Genomic DNA, 20095 nt, shown 5'->3' with positions numbered 1-20095 from the left:
AATAAATCTGTTTTTATTTTTTGCAAAATTTCATATTCATATAAAAGTAGCCTACATTTTCTAAGAAAACCCCTTGCTTTTATGTTTTTCAAAAAGAAATGGAACTTTATTTTAAGCTAATCACCAAATCAGCAAATGAAAACCTTTGTAATATGTATAACCTTGTTGTATAATGAACATCACCCCTGGCACATGTTCTTTGTATTTTCATTGTAAACTGTAAAAAAAAAAAAAAAAAAATGATGACATAGCTTTGATATGAATTTATCTTAAAGCCAACAGTGTAAAACACACTTTTCTTTTTATTTATCCACCCCTATTCATCTATTTAGCTACTCTATTTACTTCTTTGTTTATTTAACTTTTCTTACTTGAGAAAAATGTAGCCTACAAAGACAAAACATTCTGAAATATTGCTTGTGTTTATGAAGACAACAAAATAAGCTTCACAATACAAAACATATTAAACTTAATAGGCTAATAAAAAAAGAATGCTTCTTGATATTTGTTTTGGTATGTTTGTAGAGTAGGTTTCACATAGGGATAACTCAGCTTTTGGGTTCTATAGCCCTAATATGATCAAAATAAGAGAAACCTACATCAATTGTTTAAATTCTTACTGTCAAAAAAGGAGAGATCCAGAGGCACTCTTGGGTGTAGCAGAGATGTATTTAATAAATAAAAAAGAACCCAATGCGTTTCGACGCTGTCTTCATCAGGGGTGTGTTTCCTTTGGCCTTTGAAGCACCCACCCCACCCCATCTTGTTTATTCTTACTGTTTTAACATTTCCACGAAACCATTTTCCGTATTTAATTGGTAAAGAAGGATGATAACCTTTCCAAATAAAGGGAGGAGTTTCTATTTATCAATTTGAAGATCTGGAAAAAACAAATTCCTGCCAGGAGGAATGTGGACTGGCTGCCCTCTCATCTGGACACTGGTGAGTGGTCGGTAGCTATGTGTGTTCTGTCTGTGACTTTATCTCCAGGATTAACATTTAGTCACCTGCCACTGAACTCACAATATTCCCACAAAACACAATAAAAACAATAACACTGTATGAACTGCGCCTTTTGTGTAGCCGAAGAATAATAGGATTAGAATCAATGAAAAGAAGAATAACCTATTAGAAATATTTTAAATTTCAATGTGTTGTATTATTAGTTATTCATATTATTTGATTTATCTAACTGCTACCTTCAGATATTCTATATGTAGCTGTGCAATGTGTGTATAGTTATTTCTGTGTGTGCTACATAATTACACATCTGTATATTTGACTGAAATAAGAATATAGCTATAGGCTACCTGTTATTTTCAACATGGACTTAAACTTAGTCAGACACTGTGGAATATTTTCTATTCCTTGGCTGTTCGTCAATTTAGTAAGTTATCTGTAGAAAACTTTCCAACCTTGCCCTTTACAGATGGCTAAGCTGAGTTTGCCTTCACATGAACACACCTGCACTTTTCTCACCATGATAAGAAATGTGAGACCTTATTTCAAAACAGCATTCCTATAAAAAGAGTACAAATAAAAAATATATATATTGACCATAACTATGTGGATTTTGAGATACATACACATATGATGTGTATGTTTGCAGACTAGCTGTTAAGAGACCTCACACCTTTTCCTTTTTTTCCACTACAACATGATATTGTGTACATCAGATCTGGCATAATCCACATCGATTGCTGATATTGGCAGGAACCTCAATGGTTGCCTAATTCTCGCTGAAGGTCTTCCAGTCTCAAACAGATATAAATAGTTAGAAGCAAACTCTGTTCATCCTGTCTGATCCAACATGATTTGGCTCGTGGCTTTTCTGTCTTGCGTTGGTGAGCTCTTCAACACTTTAATCAGCACTAAACTTCTTAAGTACTATTTTTGATTATTTTTCCCTCCAAATATTACAACGATGTCAACACTGTGTTCTCTCTGTTTCTCTTCGCATGTGCACCAAAGGGCTGATTGTGGCGGAGGAGCCCTTCAACCACAATGTGCACAATGAGAGGGTCATAGGAGGCTATGATGCTGAACCCCACCAGTGGAAATGGCAGGTAAAACTGGACACTCATTTCTTTTCTTTTTGTTTAAACAACAATTTTCTACGAATGACAGAATGAACAGTTGCTTGATCCAACATTCAATATACTTCTGTTTGAGATGCTTTTGTCTTTTGTGAAATAGACAGTACAACATTACTGATCCTCTGGTCATAATCATACTGATCCTTCTTTTTTTTTTTTTTAATAACTTGTTCTCCTCCATTTTATCTGTGTCTTTGATGTCTGTTTTCTCTTAGATCTCTCTCCAAATGGACTCATACAATGACGGAAATTTCTACCACATCTGTGGAGGCACTATTATTAGTGGTTTCCACATCATGACTGCTGCTCATTGTATCCTCAGGTAGGGGCTGTGAACAGTTGGTATCATTATTCACCTCCCATTTGTACATTGGAACATGCATTCGTCATGATTATTGAGTAAAATTCTCTCTCATATGTCCCCGTCAGCACGGATGCCAGTAAGTACCGTGTGGTCGCGGGTGAGCATGACCTCTATGAGTACGGTGGCACTGAGGAGTTCCTCCCTGTGGAGAGGATCATTGTCCATCCTGGGTGGAATGGACAGCTTGGCAACGGGTAAAAAAGACAGCGATTTGAATTTGGAATAGTATCGTGTCCCACCTGCGTCTTTTCACCTCTAATTCAGTTTTAAAAGTGTTTCACCAGCAATGTGGTTTGCCACATCACATGCAACAAATAAGGTCCACATGTGTTGGTGCATGATACAGTTCTATGTGTCTTGTGTATGTGTCTCTTAAGGAATGACATCGCCATCTTGAGACTGGCCAACCCTGTGTACGACAACGGCTACGTGGCTATCGCTGACCTTCCCTACCCTGATGAGACACTTCCTCATAAGTTTGCCTGCTACATCACCGGCTGGGGCCTCGTTGACTGTGAGCAGACACACACAAACACCCCCCCCACACACACACACACACATACAGAGAAATAAGGACAGAGAAATTCTCTCTCTCTCTCCTATAGTCTATGGGACCATGCCTTCCACCCTCCAGGAGGCTGCCATCAGGGTGGTGGAGCATAAAGTCTGCTCTCAGCCCAGCTGGTGGGGCAGCATTGCTCTGGAAACCATGGTGTGCGCTGGAGGGGATGGAGTCATTTCAGGTTGCCAGGTACAGTAAATAAATGTCTGCAACTGCATCATGCAAGCCAAGGATATCAGTGTTGCCAGATAACTTGGCAGAGCGACAGCTGTATAGACAGAAGCTGAGTGAGAAATAACACACACCTCTCACTATTTGTTTTCGTTGCTTCTGGTATCAGGGCGACTCTGGCGGTCCTCTGAACTGCCACGTTGATGGAACCTGGAGAGTCCACGGCGTCGTCAGCTACGGTCCATCCGGCCAGTGCAACCAAGCGACCAAGCCCACGGTCTTCACCAGGGTCTCCTCCTTCATTGATTGGATCTTTACAGTAAGCCTGCTCTCTCCTCCATGACGTGATTCTGATTGTGTCTCCATATTTCAGCTGTCTGACTCTTTTTTTTTTCTCTTTTCTTGTACGTTCCCTTCAGGTTATGTCTGATTAGACGACAGCAGGTTTTCTTTTTTCTTTTTTTCTTGGCCTGAAGGGTCAAATGAAACCTGTGAAATAAAAACAATCTGGCTCATAGTCTCCTGTGTGTTTGATTTTCTATGGGTGTAGTTCTACATTCAACCAAATGGTGGCAAAAGTGTCTCATGTTTACATCACAGCACTCAGGCTTTGATGCATTTCTCTGAGCTCCTACACTGAGGCACATGCAGTCTCATAGTCTTCATTTCTAATTGGTGGCATTTTCTACTGTACTTGAACCAGCAGCTAAGTTAAAGGGTCACTGGGTGAATATTATCAAAGGTTTAAGACCAGATGATGGAAAATTCCTAAGGATGTTATTATGAGTGGTTATGGATGGTCGATTAGATCCCCATTAGCTAAAAAGGATCTAACATGGATTTTTTTTGATACATCAAAAACCAAAGATGATACATCAAAAAACAAAGATTTACATCTTTGTTTTTTGATGTATCAAAAACATCCAGAAAAATCCACTGAAAGAACCACATTTTCTTAATTGTAGCCAAATGTGAGTTATGTGCAGTCACCGGTCCGACATTTCCTCCTTGTCTGGAATCTCCGGCCATATGTTTGTGGTGGTAGTCAGGAGGCTACAGCATGACATCACATATAGTGGGTGTTTTTCCCTTAACCATGGCGACCAGGAACCACAGATGAATTCCAGTGGTCTGCACAAAAAACACACAAAGGATGCCATTTCAGTGCATATACTGTGGACTGTATATTGTCTGTAATGGTATAGAACAGACAGAACAGTTTGGGTGTTTTAGAGTGGGAAACTTTGGGGAGCAATAAAAAACACCTATGATAATAAAAGAAAGGAACTGAATGGGCTCATGTGCTTGTCCTCTTAATGCAGCAAAGGTTTACTGTGTTGCATAAAGTTAGTGGAGAATGTAGGCTAAGGTATATTTACTTTTGTAGCATTGGCCCCTTTATAAAAAACAATAACTGTATGTTATTGGTTTTTATAGTTAATGAATTGTGGACAGTTTGAGCAATTAGAGATTTCAGAAAAGATTATAAAAAGCTTAAAAAATAAAACTAAATAAAATAAAACTTTTTCTTTCTTCTCTCATTAATCATTTCACATCTCAGATGTATCTAATCTTTGAGCACCTAGGTTGTCAATTACTACCCTAAACAGCAGACAAAACTAGAGGTTAGGGTTCACCCTAATCCAAAACTGAAATGCTTCTCATGCATTATGCAAACATCTACTACTACTACTACTACTACTACTACTACTACTACTACTACAATTAAAACAGTCTCAGGGACTACTTTTCTCCAAAATAAGGATTTTGACACAAGTATATCCAGTTTTTGCATCAGGGCATCTCCTTCCACGGATGCATATAACAAATGAACATATGACAAACAAAGTCAAGCATTTAGAAAATGTTTTTTTTTATTATTATTTGGAGGGACAGGCTGTCAAAATGGCTTAGATGAAAGAAACTGTTTTTGAACAGCAGGTTAAAGTGTGAATATGTAAAAAATAAAGCAGCTTTGTTTGCTCTGCAGGACCATTCAAGCAGAAATATGTACAACACAAAAGGCAAAAAAGTAAGACACGTTCTTTGAAAATAAAATAAAATAAAAAAAGCTGTACTGTAATACATTACATTGATAAACACTCACTGTTGCCATTTCTTCATGAGAATTGATGTTTTATACAAGAGAAACAAATGTTTGCTTGCAAAAATCAGTGGCCTCTTCATGGCATAAGAACATATATTGGATGGATTTCAAAATAATTAAAAAGGCAAAAAGCGAATAATACGGTACATTTCCGATGTGCACTCCGCACTTTTCAAAGTATACAATTAATTAGAACAAGTTTTAACAAACAGGACCTGCATGCATAATTTCTAAAGGGTCCAGAAAGGCTGTTGAAACAGTTGTAGAAAGGGTGAGATATGTACATCAACTCTCTAGTGTCCCTCAACACAGGTGACAGCACAATCACCTTTGAAAGGTCTTGTCCTGTAATTAATGAGGCAACTCTTCGATTTACAGGGTTTGTGTGTGTGATAAAAATTGTATAATATATGCAGTTTTTATCCACAAATCCCCTTTACATGTGTACTTTATAACATGTTGTAACCCAAGTCACAGACTTCCAAAAAATTCAGAGTACAATCAAATTGATCTTTTTCAATTAACTCGGTTTTAGTGGCATTTCGCTAAGATATCTAACCATAAGACTGCCTATTAAAAATACTTCAGAATGCTAGAGAGCAATAACCTTCATAAGTATACATTTCTCTATAATTCATATATTACAAAGGTTGTCCCAGATTGAAAATTACTCATTTTGCTTTCTTAATAATAAAATATTCAATTTGTCAGTGATTAGAATTCTTTTGTCAACCTACATAAATTAGTTACAAAATATTAGTGTAATTTTCTATGGTTACATTACAGGCAGCAATACAATAGACCCATAATTTAGTTTCAGTGATTAGGGAGATTCCACAGTTTTCAGTCCCAAAGCTTAAATGGAAGCACTGTACACACACCGTCGGCAGGCATGGCTCCCCTGATAAGCAGGCACATCCAGTAAACTTCACAACAGCCCATTTTATTGCCAAAATGTCTTAAATTAAATAACTAAGGAAATAATGACATAATAAGTTACCAAAAAAAAAAAAGTTAAATGTATATGAGAATAGACATTAAATACTTTCCGATGGACTTGTGGTCCCGTTTCCCATAACAATGTCTAAACGTGATATGGAAAAAAGGAAGGAAGATTGCACTTTCTGGTGAAAAATATCAAACCACAGTGCTTGTTGAGTGAAAGTAGGCGTTATCTGAAATAAATAAAATTAATCATAAAAGGAAATAATTTAAAACAAAAGTAATAAAGATAATACAGCTACAGATTTTAATGGTATGAGCCATTATTTGTAGATACCCAGCTCATAAATAAGAAACTCCATAATTTAGCGTTGAACTGTTGAATTGACCCCATACAACCAAAACAATGCCTATTCATACATAACTATTTTCACAGATAAAGTGCTGATCGAGGAGCTTTTAGAGGGATTTTTTTTTGTTATTTGTACCATAGAAGACCCTTGGGAGAGATCTTGAGGAGAGAGAGTCCACTAGCTTCAGGATACAACACAAGGAGGACCCCACCTACTCAAGTCATCTGGGTGTAAAGCCCGAAGGGAGGACATGAACAGGACTATGTTGTGATTTGACTCGGGTTTCATATGAAGGCCATCACAGCAATGGTCACCATACATTGCCTCCAAAAGCTAGAAAGCTAGAAAAAAATCCCTGAGGTGCACATTCAGCTGTGTTGAGATACCCAACCCGGCCCCATTAAAAGTTGATTTCCTATTTAGCATATCGGTTGGTGATCTTAGTTTGGTTAAAAGAGCTTTCTTAGGAATTGAGAGCCATCATTGGTTGTTTTTTTTTTTTTTTGTGTGGGCCTGGTCAAATTGATCTCTGTTCAGTATCTTCTCGCTTTTAACACTAGCTGCCATCTCACACAGCATTAATCCCAAACTGCTTTGCTAACATTTTGAAGGCAAGTCTGGAATTCAAACATTTATTAGGCAAGAGGGAAATCACAGCTTCCTCTGAAATCAAACGCGTCGACATTGATGTCTTATGTGCATGTTCAGTCTCCTCCCAAACTCCTGTTTTTTTTGTTTTTTTTTTCCTTGCACTTGTCCAAAGATTTTCACGTTTTGTCAAACTTTCACAGACTCCATCACAGACAATTTCATGGCTTCCTCCAACAGCTGATTGTCTGTAAATGTGGCGGGGGGTTCTGGGACGGACTCTGAAAGGCCGATCAGCGACTCCAGGAGGCAGGTCCCGGGGTCGCTGGCCGCGGGGAAGCTGGGGTAACTAGGCAACTGAAACTGAAAAAAGTTGTCCATGTGTTCGTACTCCTTGAGGGAGTTGTAGAGCGAGCTGGAGCCCAAGCACGGGAAACCGTCGAAGAACTCCAGGTCCGACTCCGAGGAGAGGCTCAGGTCCATGTTGTAGCTCGCCGAGCGGTCGATGGTGGGCGAGGGCGTGTGCGGCACGCTGCTGCTGTGGAACAGGGCGTTTCCCTGGTTGGCGTTCTCGTCCAAAAGTTCTGAAATGGCTGTCGCTCGATTGTCTGTGTGGTCGGCCGTGGAGTCCAACAGCGCGGCGTCGATGTTGTCGTTCTCGTCGGCGAAGTCCACCATGCTAAAGCTGCTAAATGTCTCTGTGGACGGCTGATGCTGTTGCTCTTGCCGTTGGTCCGGGAAGCAAACGTCTCTACCGTTCCTATCCCCGCTGCTCCTCGAGCAGTTCTCCGCGTCGTTGAAGCTGAGGATGCGGCTCAGGCCCTTCTCGTCCACGTCCAGCTGAGTCCGGTGCTCGCACGGGCTCTCGCCTGCCTCCGAGTCCTCGCTCTGACCCGAGGAGTCCGATAAGTCCGTCATGTCGCTGCTGCAGCTGTTCTCTCCGGCCGTCGCCAGTTCCGAACTGAAGGGGAAGGAGGGCACCGCCGTCGTGTTGTTGTCCTCCTCCTCCGTGCTCGACTGCTCCTCCAGCCGCTTCTCCAGCTCCAGCTTCATGATCGTGTGGATGTAATGCGTCTGTACCCTGGTGGAGTTGAACTCGATACGGCCCTCTGTGTTTCCGCAGCCGTCCTTCGTGCAGCCGCATGGGAAAGAGGAATGATCCATCTGTAAGAAGCAGGGGAAAGAGTCAAATGCATGTAACGTAATCCCCCCTCAGCTGTATTTTGTTTGGGTGTTGCGATTATTGACTCTCTAAATCCAACTGAGCATGTACTGTAGTTTTAGGGGGATTTTCAGCTCCTACCTGACATTTGATGCCTGCGAGGCTGCAGCTACACGTCTCGGGCTCGCAAAAGCCCTGGCAGTCGCAACCGCAGTTCTCCCTGGAGATCCTCAGCTCGTGCAGCTGCCTCTTCTCCTCCTTGTCGATCTTCTTCACGCCAGCTGCTTTGAGCAACGCGTAGCGGCGTTTAGACGGATAAGGCTGGAGGAAAGAGCCTTCGTCGAGGTTGGCTACGTTGACGTCGATGTCCTGCTCGGGGATGTCGTCCACCGTCAGCCGCTCCGCCTCCTCGCTGTCCTGGGTTCCATTCTTTGTCAGCTGTAGAGAAACAAAAGGATTTTAATTTGTTGCATAGGAAAACACGTGGATTTTAAAAGCTCACAAGTGTCTCGGCGAGTTTGCTCACCTTCAGTTTAAGAGCTTCCAGCTTCTCCTCCCTGAGTCTGTTGAGGAATTTTTCCCGGCGTAGAAGCCGCTGCTCCACGGCGAACTCCGCCAGCGTGTACGTGCGGAGCGCGCTGTGGCGCTGCATCATGCCGAGGGTGCATCCTCCGCGACTGGGAACGCTGGTGAAGCCTTGGCACCGAGGGAAGAAGAACACCGTCACCTGGTCAAAGGTCACGTTGCCCCGCCGTGGCCTCTTGGCTTTCTTAAGGATGGACGTTGCTGTGGACAGAAGAGGAGGAACAGACTTAGAAACAGATGGTACGTCTTCTACACTGCAACAGCTGCTGTTATGTGCCACTAGAGGGCACAACAACCCATCACATGAACTCCTCTGATATGTGCAAACACTGCTGAACCGCCTGTAAAAGGACACCCTTCTGATTCATTGCCCTAGTCCTCAACCAAGCCTTATCATGTACCCAATTAAATAACAGTGCTAACAGGAGGCCAGCACACTTACATCCTGTAAAGTGAAACCTAAACTCACAAGAATCCTTCCAGCTTTGTTTCTTGTCCTACTGTGCAACACACACACATACACACACAAAAAAACACCCAGCACAGGAATTTCCCTTTGGTGACCAGCACAGTGGAGGAAGCAGAACTGCCAGGATCACAAACCAAGGAGAGTAAAGGCTGGAGGCTTCCGGATGGGGTGGAGGGTGGAAGCAGAGCTCTCAGGACAGGAATAAAAACAGCCCACCCTGAATCTCGCTGACCAGCTGACAATCCCCACAAAAGGCTCAGTAACTGACACAAGTCAAAGGTCCTTTCTCTGTTAGAAACATTCAGCGCCGACAGCAACCAGCCATCTTTCTACATCCAGACAAATACAATAAAACCATATGGGAATCAAAGTGGAACCATATGTGGGAACAAGCCCAACAATTATTTAAGCTTTATTATAAATTCCACTTCCTCAGCCCAGGAATATTCACCAAGACTTTTGAGCTTCACTTACAGACAAGCAACTTTTTCCTCCATTTAAGCCGCCAGAGCCAATGTTTCTTTTTTTTTCTCCAAGTGTGTGTGTGAGCATAAAAAAACGATGATAATACTCAACATGTGTTAAGCATTACCTTTATTATGAGGTGGGAAACTGCTTGTAGATTCCCATTTTCTCAGCCAAGGCAAGTCAAACCGGGAAAATGCGAGTAGTAGTGGTGCTAATGGAAGCTCTGAGGGAGAAAAAAAAAGGCCACAGCGGCCTCACTGTGTCTCTAATCTGCCGCTAGGGGTGGCGCTGATGAAATAAACTGCCAGGTTCGGCTACACATCCATCAAATCCAGTCAGGCTTACAACACCTGCGCAAGACAAATGACACTTTCTCCACCGCCTCTAAATGGGAATCGCTTTGCTGGCTGTTTTTACCCCTTCAGTTTACAATGGCAAACAACTTTCCATCCAACACAAACACTGGATTATTATAGTCCACCCAAGCTGCTCTTCTAGATGTGTCTGCGTGCCTTCTTTTCTTGATTGTCCCACCGCCCTTCCTTTTTTTTTTTTATCCCTTCACTCAGCCTTTTTCAGCACCTGTGCTGGGTGCATGCCCGGGCTTCAGACAAGGCTCTGTGTGTTCCCAGCCTTGGCAACCGGCCACGCTTCTCTTCCTGGCGCCCTGCCCCACCATCCTGGAAACCTCACCACTGTTTGCCCTTCTCCCCCCCCCCCCCCTTACACTATACAATCCCTCTCCGACCCACGAACCGAACCCCCCCACCCCCCCCACTTTCCCTAAAGGCCCAGCAGACGCACCCGGGTCCAGACAGAGACACCCTGAAGCTGCTCAAAGCCGCATCTCTCGCAGACAGGTGAGGCTCTGTCTGACTGCGAGGCTCTGGGAAGAAGGTGGAGATGGAGCCAAGGTGAGCAGCCACTGCATAATGCGATTAGCCATTTTGCAGCTTTAGGGCATGAAATCAAAAGGGGTATTCATTGCAGAAGTCTGAAATCATTTCTGTGAAGTGTTTCATGGGCTGCCAGCTGCCTAAATTCCTTAATCCACCCCCCCACACCATCACCACCACCACCACCACCCCTTCCTAGTTTTTATGGGTTTGTTATCAGAGCCTCTGTAGAGCAGTAAAGACAAGGCGAGAGAACACATTAGGTATGTACCATCAGCTCTTTTCTATGATTTAGTGCTGTTGGAAGAGGACACTTACTGTTGAAATTTGTTGCCGGGGAGCTGGGGTTGCTGGGAGTGGAATCCAGGGTGTCCGAGTAGCAGCTCTCCCCCTCCGAGTCCCAGCCGGAGCAGGCAGAGGAGAGGGAGGAGGGCGAGGGCGAGGAGTAGCATGGGTCCTCATCCACCTCCTCAAACTTCCTCTTGAGAAGCCCACTCATGGCGTTAGTGTGAACAATCTGCAGGAGGGGGGAGCAGAGCAGAGGGAGGGGTTATTAGCCAATAATTCATACTTCATTTAACATCTTTGATCACTGATTTGTCTCCGGAGCAAAATAAATCAACATTGTAAGTTGCACCGAAGCGATTGTGCACACGCAGGCTTTTTTTTTTTTTTGCAGTGTTACTGGCACAAGCCGGGTCCTGTGCTCGGCCATGTGAGACCACATGCATCCCAACCTCTCGCTGCACTCAGCTGAGAGTGGGAGTTCACCATGGCACAGGAAGCAATCAATCAGGCCTATTCACACAAGTCAACAATTACTGGACCCTACCACCCTCTCCTTCAAATCCCATCAGCTCAGCAAACGCATTGATTAGATAAAGGACGGAGCAAAAAAGGTGACCTCCCGATCATCGAAGCAAAGAGATGTTTCATTTCACTTCTTCCCCTTAAGGCAGCCGACGGCAGGCCAAAGCCAGGGCGATTAGCCACTTATCCCGTTTTAATGTGCTCGCATGGCCGTCACGGGTAGATATGTACAGCTATGCATAGTCGGGATGTTTTGCGATGCATCCCCTGAATGCATTCTTTCAGTGCACCCGCCGCGAGAGGGGCTGCTGGTTCAGCGGTAAAAACAATCAATCCCTTGAGAGACAGACAGGAAGACAGGCACAGGCCGACGAAAACGATGATCACCAGTTAAAGCTCTTGAGGAGAGGGAATGCCAGTTAGCCTCTAATATCCAAAGACGTTGCCAAATATCTGTGAAAGCTCCTCCATGTACGAGCTTTGTTGATATCTTTAAATCTTATTTTAGACAAGGAATAATACCCTTGAAGCTCTACTAAACTAAATCAGCCTCCCGTCTCCTTGGTTTGTTCCAGGGAAAGGAAAAAAAAAAAAAAAAGAAGAACAGAAACCTCTGACATGAAACATTTACATGTTGAATGGGAACGAAGGTTTACTGGTGGTGTGTTTTATGGTTATAGGGCATAAATGCATCACACAGCTCTGACAAATAACAGGCAGCGCTCTTTGTGACTTCTGGGAAGTGCGAGGCGATGGCGACTACAAGACAAGACAGGTCATCAGCAGCGCAGACTGTGGCTGAGCTCCTGCTAACTTAAACAAGGAGGGACGGAGGGGTGGAGGGGTGGAGGGAGGAAGGAAGTGAGGGGAGAGGGAAGACATGACTGGGCTCTACTCCAGCTTAGACACTCCCTACAATGATGTGGAATGGGAAAGGAGTTTTTTTTTTTTTTTTTACTTCACCCGTAAAGAGATCATTTCACCATCAAACTGTTTACTGTCTTCAGAGTCTGAGCCAAATCACTTACAGCTGCTGCAGCTTGAGCGGGTTATGTATGCACTTCAATTTTTTGTTATTTTTAGCCGTGTTTGTTCAAATATTTGCGCTGTAACACCTATAATTTTGTCAAAATTGTCCAGCCTGTCAGAGGTCGTATTTGCACTCTTTTTTCTGGATGATTACAGAGGAAGGGATTTTCGAATTTGCATTAAACCAAGATTAACTGAAGTTCCACACATGTCAAGTATCAGACCTGGCAGGTGATGCTAACCCGTCTCCATCACTCCTTAGCAGGAAAACTAAATCAAAGGTAGAACAGGTGCAAGATCATCCAATGATTTTAGAGCATGTGTGACCTGCACGCTTCATTTGTCTTATCAGCGTGTTATGCAAGTGTTGCATTCATAGAGGAGAGGGGTGGAAAAAAAGCAAGCATGCAAGGAAGGGGTCATTTTCTACATGCAACAGGGAGCAATTATGCAAAACCGGTCCTCCCTTTGACAAGGATAAAGGAGAAGTCAGAATCAAGGGCAAGAGGCTGACACCTTTGTACAGGCGGTGGGGGCAGCTCTGCAGCTGTATGGGGAGTTATTGTTATTGCTGCAGTCAGATATTGTTGTCCCCAGTGCACATATGATGAATGAATCACCTTGCAATAGGTCAAGCTGGCCCGTAAACCGTCTCTGCAACAGAACAAAAAGGCTTCCATCGGCACGGCGGCCGGCCACCTCGGCGCTTGCGTGTGTTTTACCGATGAGAAAAAGCAGCCGCTTAATTCCCATCTATCAGCTTACTCGAGCAGGAAATAATCTCCAAATGCCGTTCGCGGCTACTAATATCATCACATCATGGGATTTGCCTTGAAACTGTTTAGAAACACCTGGGCGCAGCATCTGTTGCTTTCGTGTTCACTTATCAGACAACATGTGTGCTCCAAACACAACACGGCGCAGTGTACATATCGGCGTGCGAGGGGAGAGGAGCACACATGGGTTCACCTTACATTTTTGCCATCAACCCCCCCCCCCCCCCCCCCACCTCTCCTTCAATTCCTTGTAAAAAAAAATGAAAACAAAGCTGTGAGGCATCCTCAAGGGAGTGCATAGCGCCAGCTAAGCAAAGTCTTTTTAATTAAAAGCTGCAGTGAGGCAGAAGGGGGGAGGAGGGGGGAGAGAGGTGGGGGCAGTGGTGTCAGAACTGGGTCATTGTCTCTTGACTGCAGTCTACCTGACACATTGATTTGTTAATCCTGTTCAACGGGCAGAAACAATGGCGAGAGGTTAATCCTGGCAAGGAGGACGGCTTGTAGTCAATCTGGAGCTTCTCAGCCTGCTCAGCCGCTTCACCCACAGAACAAGGCCAAGAGAGCAGGGAGAGCGGATGGAACAAGGGGCTGAGGGTAAAAAGACAACAATCGTGCAATGACTCATTTGCAAAAGGGTGGAAGGGGAGGGAGAGGGGAAAAAGAGAGAGAGAGAACAAAGATAAAAGAGAAGAATTCAGAACTGGCTCCTCAAGAAAGCGCTTGCCTGTGAATGTCTGCTGCTCCTAAATGGAGAATGGATGTGATCGGACAGCCGAGCCAGAGATGGGAGCACAGCATGTTTCCAACGTGCACTAAATTATGCATCACTGTCATTCCATCAACCGCACACACACACGGGCTGCAGATAAGGAACGCATCCGCTGAGGTGCTCCCCAGCCAGTTGTCACAGAGTTGGGGAAGATAAATCTGGAGTGAGGAGATTTGTCACCAGAAGCACTACACAGCTAAAGTCAGATGCATAACTATGTCAGTCGAATAACATTATCTTGATACATGCAGCTACAGGCTGTTAATACGACTTCAGAATCCCAATTCATTTCTATTTAATCTGCAGACAGCTCCTCCAGTCCTTATTACGGATTCTTGAATTATTTGAGCAGGATGTGCAAGACGGTAGGTTTAATCAATCACTTATTAAGACCATTTTGCAAAATAAGATGCTGCTGTGACATTACTCAACTTCTTTAGTTTATATAGCAGCTTTGCTTTAGGATTTAAATCCATGACTTCATCCTTATTTTCCCGTGTGACAAGAAGAACTGATATGCGCTGATAAAAAAAAATGTTTCTACGTAATCCCGCATATGAAGAGACGTCAGTCAGCTTGCAGCCTGTTCCAAGTTAACTGCCCCCGTCACTCTGCCCCCCCTCAGACCAACAGGACAAGTCACAGTTGACTTTGCCCCCTTTTGCAGCCGATATCAGCGAAAGGTGGGAGTGACAAGTTGCACTAATCTCAGCCAGCCGAGCGCATTTACATGGCACACTGACAAACCCAGTGCAGCGTCTGAATGACTGACTGAGTTGAGTGCTCATAAAATGTGATAATGATGAGCCTGGGACTCAGTGTGTGTGGGAGCGTGTCTGGGCAGGCTTCCCTCTCCCCACCCCCCCCACCTCCCACCACCCTCCTAGGCTTCAAGGTATTGCACCTCTCACTTCCAGCTCCGTCACTCCAGAAGACGGAGGTAATTGATCGGAGCCATCAAGGTGACAGTGAGCTGGATTCCAGCTCCGGCACACACAGCTGGGGGAAACACTGGCTGCTTTCTTTCGGCTCAGCTGTTCCTCAGAAGCGCTCCACCTGCTGGAACAAAGCAGGGAGAGCTCCTGTTTTCTCCTCTATGAGCCTGTTGTTCTCTCACCGAAAAGCAAAAAAGCCCAGAGCCCGGGCTGAGACTGTGCCACAGAAACATTCTGTTCCCCCTGCCTCGACCCGTGCTCGCGCTCGATTCCAAAAAGGAGAGGTAGTGGGAAGACGGAGGGAGAATCGTACAAAACAAATAAATAATGTCATGTCTCCAAGCCACAGGAATTCCATTCTGGCAGCGGCGCTCTCGCTGTAATAGCGGGGAGAAGAACACAGGCTCTATCTAACCCAGATGTGTTTTCTACTGCTAACCACTGGGAAGTCCTGCTCTCTCACAGGGCAGCAGAGCGAGCTACCTTTCCTTTCCTTCGCCCCCACCTGACACAGTATTAGCTTGCACGTGGACCTCACATGCCCTCAGCTGTCATTAATCTGTTATGCAGACCAAACCTGAATGGCCAGGTGATGCCTGCAGGAGTCAGGCTGCTCTCTCTCTCTCTCTCCTATTTAGGTTACTTGACTTCAACCACAAAAAAAACAAAAAGACTTTCCTTTATGATTTCCAAGAAGTCTCGTCGTAGTTGCTATGCAGAAACGTTTGCATGAATCAGGAACTTGTGCGAGCTGAGGAAATCTCAAAGAAAGAATTCCTTTGCATTACAGTGTGCTGGCAGTGGCAGCAAACATGCAGCTTTGGGTGTGTGTGAGTGTGCATGTGTGTGTGTGGAGGGAGGGAGGAGGTGGTTTTAGGTTCAGGGGTCACGCTCCAGTCTGGGACACTTGCAGTATGGAATGCTGGGAGAGGACAAAGCAGATGGGAGCCCTCCACTGCTGTGTGGGACACTGCCGGCAGAGTCCTTGCAACACCCACCACCCCCTCCCCCTCTCCCTCCTCCTTCTACCCTGTCTCGGAGGACAAAAGTGTGGGGGGCCGTCCTGCGTGACCAAAATGAGACAACCTTGTCTGAACCCTGCACTAGTACTACCACTACTACTGCTATACTACTACTACTACTACTACTACTACTACTACTGCTGCTGCTGCTGCTGCCGTCTTGTCTCCCAGCTGGGGAGACAGATACTAAAAGTGTGTGTGAGCTTCCTGAGGTTGTGAAATATACACTGCAGTGCACAGGAAGTGGCCATCCAGATTATCTATGCTGTGTCTAACAGCTGCAGGCACCACAAGGTTAGCTGAGTGCAGGATCATATGATGGGGAGGAGGGAGCCAGAGGGTGGGGAGGGGGGTGGGGGGGTACGGATGGTGTTGTCATGGTTGAAATTACTCCAAAATATTGCAGAGCAGATATCACAGAGCTTTTGATCAGTTTTCAATGCAGAAGGAGGTGAAAAAACTAAAACAATCTGGTTAATTATTAGTAGCTATTTTATTTCTGGCAACTGGGGTGTAAAACGGGAAATGGTGTTATATATAAGCAAGAGATAAAGAGTTATTTGACATCCCTGCACCTTTCTTGGACATGCATGGCACATTAAAGACACAGCATCAAGTGCTGTGTTGGTTTCCTGTAAACAAAGGATCATTCAGCTTCCTTGTAGCCTAATTCCAGAAAACATGATTCCAAAAATGATCCGGGTGAGGTCGCGCTAGAGACGATTAAATTGATTCAGTCGCTTTATCAACAGCAGATACGGTCTGGAGCTCTAGAGAATAAAAGCCTCAGACAACAGTGTCATACCTGATTAAAAAAATAAAATAAAATAAACATCAATAACAGCTTCTTCTGCCTGCCACATTCATATAAACTTCATGGATGCGTCACAATGGCTGATTATGAGTAGCTATAGCCTACACACACACGTGCTGTTAAAGGGAATTTGTTGAAACAATGAAGGAGCTCACCTGGCCCCCTTACCTAAGCAATAAGGAATCAATCATCAATCAGAAATCAATGATTGGATCTGGCCTGAAGGTGCACCATCCCGTGGCCGGCCGGTGTCTCTCTCTCTCTGTCTCTGTGTCTCTCTCCCTCCGCCGCTGACCCGATCACTCCTGGTGATTAATGCTAATTGTAATGACAGCAGCCCTGTCAGCTGTGTGCGAGGATGTAGTTGCCTTCAGGAGTCGCTCTAGTTACAAGAGGCGCACCAGCACCGCTGAGGTGAACGAGAACAACTCCACACGGGGCTCAATACACAAAGCCGACCTCATCAACAGTTCAACACACACCGATCCCCTTCAGAAAAAAAACCCACACCAAAAACACAAAACCAGACAAATAAAAAAAAAAGCACCACACCGAAATGCACAACACAACGCTCCCGATGTGAGCTGCGAAGTTACTACAAATCAGCGATCGATAAATCAATAAGTGAATGAAGCGGGTTGTTGTTGGAATCTCGCCTAAATCAACAAATGAGCCATTTAAATTCTCCCGTTATCAGATCGCGATGATCACCTGTGTGTGTCTGTGTGTGTGTGAGCAGCTACACCCACGAAAAGAGCCAGTTGGACCGAAGTCACTCCAACGAGCAGCCGACCGTGTCAATATTTATACAATGAAGCGTCAAGTTGAGGGAACGCGACTCGGTGTAAAGTGGTGTTTTCAAAGACACGCACAACATCTCACCTCTGATGCAGGATTTAAATACCTCGGACACACAAAGAAAAACACTCAAACTATTCAGTTTCCCTCCTCCGCTGAGGTTAAACCCATAAATGACGGTTGTTTCAATCAGCCAAGCAGCAGCAGCAGCAGCAGCAGCAGCAGCTGAAGTCCCCGGTTCTGATACTCACCACCACTTCAGGTATCCGATCACCATTAGTGACCAAACGGCGCCGGTGTGGGCGAAGAGGAGCCGATGGTGGAAGTAAATCCAAATGGCACGAAAGATAAAAAGATTAAAAAAAAAAAAAAAAAAAAGAGATACAGCGCTTTATCCCCGCATAGACGCACGGCGGCTCTCGGGCTCGCTATTGTCTGTGTGTGTCGCTGCCGCACGGGGCTCCGTACCGGCTGAAGCGCTTCCCTTGTCTGTAGCAGACTGCCGAGAAGCGCAGCCTTTTTCGTCAGTGGAAAACTCCCTCCTGGCGTCTGGTCTGACGCAGGCGGTGACACAGGGAGGCTGCCCACGCCGCTTCCTGCCCGTCCTCCCTGTTACTGTACCCGTAGCCTACTACCTGCATCACATACTACATGTACGCTCATCATCAGCCCTTTGTATTAACAGCGTGTGAGAATTACAATGTTATATTATTAGATATATGAGAAAATAATCATGATATGTGGTCATCATTGGGCTGCTGAGGGGTGAGTGAGCCTCTGGTGGTGAGATAGTGAAAATATTTTGTATAGATAGATAGATAGATAGATGGATGGATACTTGGATCCTGTATCCAATAATAATAATTATAAGGGTTGAGAATTTTATTTTACACTCAGGGCTGGTGCTGACATTTTGGAGATATGTGGTTTCCACAGGAGACAGACTGATAAGTGATATTATTAAGAGCCAGAATTAAAATCTGAGATCAGCATCATCCCCCTATAAAAAGCTCTTATCATAACATGAAAAGATTCTTTATCTATTTATGCGTTGAGCTGCGATGAGCCACTTGTATCCGCACATCCCTGTCCATATGAGCTAAGAGCAGCATCGAGGAGCTGTGTCACCACTGGACGAACAACACCATCTCTAAAACAGTGACGTAGGAGGTGCTGTAATGATGTCTGGTGTGGCTTATTTCCAGTCAAACAAAACACTGACTAAGCTCTATGAACGCTCTATGAGCTCGGTGACTCACTTTCTTTTTCAGGGAATCCAAAAGCGAAGTATGATTTCAGAGGAAACAACTGTCTTTACCATAACCTGACAATCATAAAAATAAAAAAACCATTGTTGAGAAACAAATCCGTGAATAAACTTGCCAGCAAATGCCAGTGATGAAGACCATGAGATGTGGCTGAAAGGTCCAGAAAAAGCCACCAAATGGATAAATCATAATCTCTCTTCTCAGTTGCTATTCTGAGCACTGAAGTTGTGTCTTTAGGATTTCTAAGGAGGTTTTAGCAACCTCATGGGAATTAAACTTAAATATTTACACATGGTGGATGTTTTTTCTCTCTCTTGTATTTTTAGAGTCAGAAAGGAAAAGTTCAACATTTTAGTAAATGAGCTCATGTGGTCAGAGACTGATAAAGGAACTCATTCTCTGATACTTAATAATACAATAAAATAAATAAGCATGTTGTTTTCAGGGGGTTATGTGATGGACTGTGACTTGGCAGGTGCCACTGCTTTAAATATGACGACTTGTACAGCAACAAAATCAACTAAATAAATCATCCCTTACAACGCACAGAGAGCTTCGAAACAGCTTTTGTACACCTCCACTTTATAATTTCGTTTTACCTTCCCAGGAAGTGTCCTGACACAAACTGTGCAATGTGACGCTTCAAAAGAAATGAGGAAGTTGGATCTTTAAACAGTTAAATTACCATGGAAGGGATTTCCATGATAGAACTGTGCCATCACTATAAAAGCTAGAAATAGAAACTAAAACGAAGCAGTTAACTCGGCCGAGAGAGACTTTGAAACAAACATGGCCTCGGTATCTGAGTCTTGAAATTACTCCTCCAAAGGTCGCAAATAATCTTCCACACCGAAGCATAGTAGTGATTTCTCATCAATGCTCTAATGACGAAATTCCACGGTGTTGTAATCACTGATGGGATCAGTCTGCAACACCTCACACATGCACACACACACACACACACTCACGCACACAGAGAGAGACATACACACCCTTCCCTCCCTCCACTGAATTCCTCTCAGGTATTTACAAGTGTAGCTCGGCGGCACGCGCACTGGGACGCTTTGCTTTCACTCTCAGCTGGACCTGAACACTGCAGCAAAGTGTTCTG

The 20095-nt window shown here is 44.3% G+C and overlaps 2 protein-coding genes across 6 annotated transcripts; one reads left to right on the top strand and one right to left on the bottom strand.

The window, feature by feature from the left end:
• Positions 1 to 1802: 1802 nt before the first annotated feature.
• Positions 1803 to 3710, top strand: LOC146966669 (elastase-1-like). Its single transcript, XM_085762802.1, has 8 exons — positions 1803 to 1844; positions 1972 to 2066; positions 2312 to 2418; positions 2526 to 2654; positions 2838 to 2974; positions 3066 to 3211; positions 3363 to 3512; positions 3613 to 3710. Exons 1-8 carry the CDS (start codon positions 1811 to 1813, stop codon positions 3625 to 3627), a joined length of 813 nt encoding a protein of 270 aa, XP_085618928.1. The 5' UTR covers positions 1803 to 1810; the 3' UTR covers positions 3628 to 3710.
• Positions 3711 to 5049: 1339 nt separating this feature from the next.
• Positions 5050 to 18282, bottom strand: csrnp1b (cysteine-serine-rich nuclear protein 1b). Of its 5 annotated transcripts, none has more exons than XM_085763642.1 (5): positions 18185 to 18282; positions 11082 to 11280; positions 8872 to 9131; positions 8487 to 8783; positions 5050 to 8347 (listed from the first exon to the last, which is right to left on the bottom strand). In XM_085763642.1, the coding sequence occupies exons 2-5, from the start codon at positions 11260 to 11262 to the stop codon at positions 7373 to 7375; spliced, it is 1713 nt and encodes a 570-aa protein (XP_085619768.1). In that variant the 5' UTR covers positions 11263 to 11280; positions 18185 to 18282; the 3' UTR covers positions 5050 to 7372. The 5 variants fall into 5 exon arrangements, with proteins under 5 accessions (XP_085619768.1, XP_085619770.1, XP_085619767.1 ...); XM_085763644.1 differs by having other exon boundaries at positions 9992 to 11280; positions 17968 to 18209; XM_085763641.1 differs by having other exon boundaries at positions 17968 to 18209.
• Between the last annotated feature and the right edge of the window lie 1813 nt (positions 18283 to 20095).

The sequence above is a fragment of the Trachurus japonicus genome, chromosome 20, assembly GCF_045865225.1.
Source record: "Trachurus japonicus isolate A0001 chromosome 20, Traja_1.0".
Lineage (NCBI taxonomy): Eukaryota > Metazoa > Chordata > Actinopteri > Carangiformes > Carangidae > Trachurus > Trachurus japonicus.
This window is presented reverse-complemented; position numbering and strand designations above follow the sequence as displayed.

Excerpts from the sequence above, each read along its gene's own strand:
- LOC146966669 (XM_085762802.1), top strand. The coding sequence starts at position 1,811 with ATGATTTGGCTCGTGGCTTTTCTGTCTTGCGTTG. Across the intron at positions 2,067-2,311 it reads CCCACCAGTGGAAATGGCAG|ATCTCTCTCCAAATGGACTC; the intron begins GTAAAACTGGAC and ends GTTTTCTCTTAG. Across the intron at positions 2,975-3,065 it reads CGGCTGGGGCCTCGTTGACT|TCTATGGGACCATGCCTTCC; the intron begins GTGAGCAGACAC and ends TCTCTCCTATAG.
- csrnp1b (XM_085763642.1), bottom strand. The coding sequence starts at position 11,262 with ATGAGTGGGCTTCTCAAGAGGAAGTTTGAGGAGGTGGATGAGGACCCA. Across the intron at positions 9,132-11,081 it reads CCCGGCAACAAATTTCAACA|CAACGTCCATCCTTAAGAAA; the intron begins GTAAGTGTCCTC and ends TTCTGTCCACAG. Across the intron at positions 8,348-8,486 it reads TCGCAGGCATCAAATGTCAG|ATGGATCATTCCTCTTTCCC; the intron begins GTAGGAGCTGAA and ends TGCTTCTTACAG.